This window comes from Penaeus chinensis, chromosome 36 (genome assembly GCF_019202785.1).
Source record: "Penaeus chinensis breed Huanghai No. 1 chromosome 36, ASM1920278v2, whole genome shotgun sequence".
In the NCBI taxonomy this organism is placed as follows: domain Eukaryota; kingdom Metazoa; phylum Arthropoda; class Malacostraca; order Decapoda; family Penaeidae; genus Penaeus; species Penaeus chinensis.
In genome coordinates, this window is record NC_061854.1 from 12,780,813 (window position 1) to 12,785,812 (window position 5,000).

At 37.7% G+C, this 5,000-nt stretch overlaps 1 protein-coding gene across 2 annotated transcripts in view; it reads left to right on the plus strand.

Moving 5' to 3' along the window:
- The window catches only part of LOC125044579 (influenza virus NS1A-binding protein homolog), a 25,035-nt gene that overhangs the window by 18,788 nt on the left and 1,247 nt on the right, over positions 1 to 5,000 (plus strand). For both annotated transcript variants that reach the window (XM_047641296.1, XM_047641297.1), the window contains exons 7-13: positions 1 to 133; positions 250 to 379; positions 529 to 987; positions 2,642 to 2,767; positions 2,929 to 3,102; positions 3,296 to 3,466; positions 3,594 to 5,000. The exon at positions 1 to 133 is cut by the window's left edge and continues 2 nt beyond it; the exon at positions 3,594 to 5,000 is cut by the window's right edge and continues 1,247 nt beyond it. In XM_047641296.1, coding sequence (XP_047497252.1) covers positions 1 to 133; positions 250 to 379; positions 529 to 987; positions 2,642 to 2,767; positions 2,929 to 3,102; positions 3,296 to 3,466; positions 3,594 to 3,898 — 1,498 coding nt within the window. In that variant the 3' untranslated portion in view covers positions 3,899 to 5,000. The remainder of the gene's footprint in view (positions 134 to 249; positions 380 to 528; positions 988 to 2,641; positions 2,768 to 2,928; positions 3,103 to 3,295; positions 3,467 to 3,593) is intronic.

Sequence of the window (5,000 nt, forward strand, 5' to 3'; positions counted from 1 at the left end):
GCATATGTTGTACTTGAACATGGATAACTCCCTCCATGACTGTACAGAGATCCAGTCAGGTGATCTTAATGATTCAGAGATGGTCCAGGACTACAAGAAAATGTCCAGAAAACTCTCTCAAACAAACATTAAGGTAAGATCCTTTTTAAGCCACAATTCAGACAGTAGTAAGGAGAATGTACGATTTGATGTTTTTGTCATATTATTCTTACTGTAGTTTTAATCCAGGAATTTCTCGACCCTCTATAGGCTCGAAGGAAGTCTACAACACCACAGCCTTCCAAGCCCCGCCTTTTGCTCTACTCTCGTAGTATTTCTGATAAGGATGACTCAGAGCAGGATTCAGACTGGAAGGTCATTGCATATTCTCATGTTTCCGGTGAGTTGAGTGTTCCAGCACAGGTGGTCAAAGTTTAGCATATTGCATAATAGGTCAAACATATTCATCTTATTGATGCTGTTAATGGTATTCTTCACTTTGTTGAAGGAGCTTTTCACCAACATATTTGTTTTGACTCTAATCAACAGAAACTTCATGGCTGGCCATAGTGACACTGAAAGGCTCAGTTGCTGTTCTGTCTGTGCAACAGAAAATGGGAAGTTCATCACCAACAAACACTCCTATGACATCCCGCCCATCTTCCATGGAGAAAGTAGACTATTATACAGTTATTCCTCATATGTCTTCACCAAAGTGTGCCTCTGGAACGGGTAACCTTAATGGGCGACTCTTGGTATGTGGCGGCTATGATCGCGGAGAGTGTCTTCGATCGGTTGAGGCTTACAACCCACAGAACAATACTTGGACAGCACAACCATACATGCGCCAGGGAAGAGGACGGTTTGACCTGACAGTTCTGAATGGGAAGGCCTATGCAATTGGAGGCTGTGATGGTACACGAGAGCTTAATAACGTTGAGGTTCTTGAGGAACATTCTACAAAATGGACCAGCGTTGCTCCTCTGCCTCTGGCTCGCTCCAACACTGGTGAGGCAACTGGATTTTTAGCAGTGTGTTCAACTCATAACTTTTCTGATATTTTGCAGGCGAACCTGAAAATGGCCTCCTGGAAACATATGGAGTTGCACAAATAGCAACAGCATTTTCATTACAATGCGAGTAGTATTATGAAGGCAAGTAGCAGTATCACTACCCATATGTAAGATTAGTACATCATTAACCTCCTGAAGCTCAGAGGCTTTCTCAACTAGGCACACGTGAGTAACATTGTTGAACATTAATGGACATTTCCCTCTCTTTCCAACAGGGAAGTCATCTAGCATGGAGTACCAACTTGCTAAATGCAGGAAAGAAAGGGGCACAAAACAATTTTGTGTTCTGGCTATGATCATCTGTCATTTGACCAAACTACAGGCTGACTCACAAGCCACTTTTGCAGATGTTCATATGCCTGTTTCTTGACCTGACCTTTGGAAGCAAGTTTAATGGTACTGCTGCTAGAAAAGCGGAATTCATCTCAACCACATGGAGAGTAATCTTTTTTGCTCATTGTTATGCAACTTCGGTAAGTAATTAAAATATCCAGTTACAGTTTTCCTCACAAAGCACTTTTACAGGAAGGTTAATGCCTAATCTTGCTAATGCTCACATATTTCATGAAATTCCAATATGTTTTCCAGATGGGAGGCATATACTGTGAAGCACTCACACCTGGATGTCTGGGAGCCAAGACAGAAGGAGTCAGTTCCTTTTTCTGTAGACCCCTTTTTTATCATAGTCATGTTTGTCAAAGGTTTTGATTCGTTACCATAGAGGCCAAATGAAAAGATTAGCCCATCAAGAGACTATTTAGGATTATAAATGACATACAAAGATATTTTAAATAATAAGGGCTTACTTTCATTGGCATTTATGGAAGTAGCAAAACTTTTGATAGTACCTGCTCTCTGAAAACCTCTGCCTAGGATCCATTCTAATAGTGGCTCTTTTGCATGGTTAGCAGACTTGAAAGCATGTGCAGGAGTTTTGTGTGATTTTATTAATCAGCCGATGGAATCTGTCAGACAATTTTTTCTATAGAAATTATTACTGGAAAATTATCATGCTTGTTATCAGAATGGATCCTATAGGATGTTACCCAATGAAGTTTCTGAGATTTTATTTTTATCACTAAAATTCATCTAAATAGCTAAGTGCATCTTGCTCACTTTTGGACAATCAAAAAGAGCCTGGGATTATTACTTTGCTTTGCATATATTCTTACATCTATTAAATTACTTCTGAATCAAATCATGGACATGGGTAGCATGCAGGACTGATATACTTGTCAAATCATATATTTAAGCTGATATAAATATATATATATAAAAGTATAACTTTTGGTATGTTACATATTTGTCAAATTCCAGTTATTCTTAATTGGTGTATGTAAACTAAATTTATCTTTGCTTACATGTAAATATGTAAATGAAGTTTATCAGATTACAAGTTGTTATGCATTCTTGAAGTACTTTATAGTCCCATGCTCTTTGGAAGTGCATAGATAATAATATTAAGATCTCAGAAACTTACAGAATTGCTTCCTGGCCCATTACATTCATTGTACCACACGAACATGGTTCTTTGTGAGAAACGTGAAACTTTTCATCATTTGATCATAGCGCTTCTGTTTCCTCCATAGGTGTCTGCAGTGTAGATGGGAAAGTGTTCTGCATAGGAGGGTGGAATGGCCAGTATGGGATTAAGCAGTGTGATATGTATGACCCTGCAGCTGACATGTGGCAGACAATTGCTTCTCTTCATATTGGTTAGTAATGCTCTACATTCAAAGGAAAGACAGTTAACTGGTGCTATAATGCCAGGGGAATAGGTTTCTTTATCAAATATCTACTTGTATTTATTTTTAACGATGTCTTCATTTTGCTCAGGTCTTTAGAAATGAATGCTATGTTTCTTTTTTATTCTTAGGCCGTTACCAAGCAGGAGTGGCTTCCCTTGTAGGAAAGGTCTATGCAGCCGGAGGTTGTGACTCTTGGAATTGCCTGAACTCAGTTGAAGTTTATGATCCAGTACTGGATACATGGCGTTTTGTTGCCCCAATGACAACACCTAGGCGGGGATGTGGAGCTGAAGTATTCAAAGGTAAATTGCAAACATATTTTTGTTTTCCTTTTTATTGAACCGTATCCCCCTATTACTTCATTTCTCTCTCTCTCTATCTATCTATCTATCTCATTACCTTATTTATAGCATTTGGGATGTACACAGCAGCATAATGCAGTGGCATTGTACTCATAGATATTTAGATGTTCATTAAAATTGTTTTTGCTTGCAGGGAAATTGTATGTGATTGGCGGCTCTGATGGGACCCAGAGTCTTTGTTCAACAGAGATATATGATCCAGAGACAAATACATGGATGCCTGGACCGCCCATGACTACATGCAGGGCCAATGTTGGTGTTGCTGTTGTAAATGACAAGCTGTATGCCGTTGGAGGTTTCTCTGGTAAGGCTGCGTGGTGTAACAGTTTCTATTCAAATGAGGTTCTTTACTAAAAATGAGTAATTGACAGTTATATGTTTGATCTCAGGTATGTCCTTGTTTTTAATGCTGCAATTCTTAATTTTTGCAGGGAAGAATTTCCTCAATAGTACAGAGTACTTGGATCCTGAGACAAATGAATGGACCAACTTCACTCCCAAGCCTGAGTTTCTCAAGGAAGGCAATCTCTCTGTAGACGTTCAAAAAGAGAGCAGCCGCAATATGAAACAAAATGGTCATAATGGTACACACGAAAAAGAGGAATTTGCTAAAATTAGCAAAATCAATCACAAAGAACATGACAAAGTTTTCGAAAACGGAGTTGTTAATGGGCACAGTGATAAAGATAGTAATGGTATTGCTGTTGGAGATAAGCAAGTCACTAATGGGCATTAGGAAGATAAGGATAGTGAGGGGAAAAAATCTTTCAATTCTGATTGGGAAGGCACAGTGACTTTTCTATTCCAGAGTTGTATTACAGCTTTTGAATCCTGTCACCCATTTATTTTCACACTGGTGACTTTCTCACAAAATAGTTACTAGGCGGTTTCACATCACTGTACCCAAAGGAAAACCTCCTTTTCTGAAGTTTCGTGCCTTCTCACCTCAGCTACGAGGCAACACTCAGCTTGCTGAACATCTCACGGAAGTCTAAAAGACAATTTCTTGTTTATGCGTGAGATTGGTTAAATTTCATACAGTTACTTTACACTTATATTACTCCTTAGTTGGGAGTGTAGATATTTGCCTATGGTAATGGAGAATTTGTAATATATACATATATACTGGAATAATGATATGAAAGGTTTTATGTTTGACTATAATGGCTGTGGACAAACCTTTGTTGAATATTGTCATGTTATCATGAATTTCTTTAAGATCTTTTATTGTGTATTTTTCTCTTCTAAGTTTAGGAAGAGTTTTTCTTACAAATTTTTGAAAGTCAATTTTATCTTTATATATTTTCTTGATGGTTCAAGGGATCAATTATTATAAATAAGAAGTTTGCTTTTCGTTCTAGTATGAGCAATTTAATATTTCTGACATTTTTGATATACGAAAAATAGCAAGTGCCAAAATGGAATTATGAGCGACTTTCACTTCTAGATTCAGCGCACTGTGTTTTCTTATGGCCAAATGGCAAAACATTTTCAATTACAGAGGAAAATTGTTGTTATACTTTGCATTGGAAGTGACCTTTTAATAATGAAATTGTGTTTTGTAGTTTGGATTAGGAAAAGAATGTGTGCAGAAATGCTCACAAATATCTTTTGAATTATTAACATTTCTAGTAACAACAAGGGAAGGTGGGAAAAGTGTGTTCTCATATTAGAGACATCAAGCATTAGATCCTGATTTCGCTTTATGATGAAATGTGGCTTGACTTCTACGAAGTAATTTTCAGTTCCTGTTTTAGCAAAAGGGTCAGACCTGGCTCTGTTTTCTGTAGACTCAGAACTTAAGTGATTGAAATCAAATATCCTGCACCACAAATGCA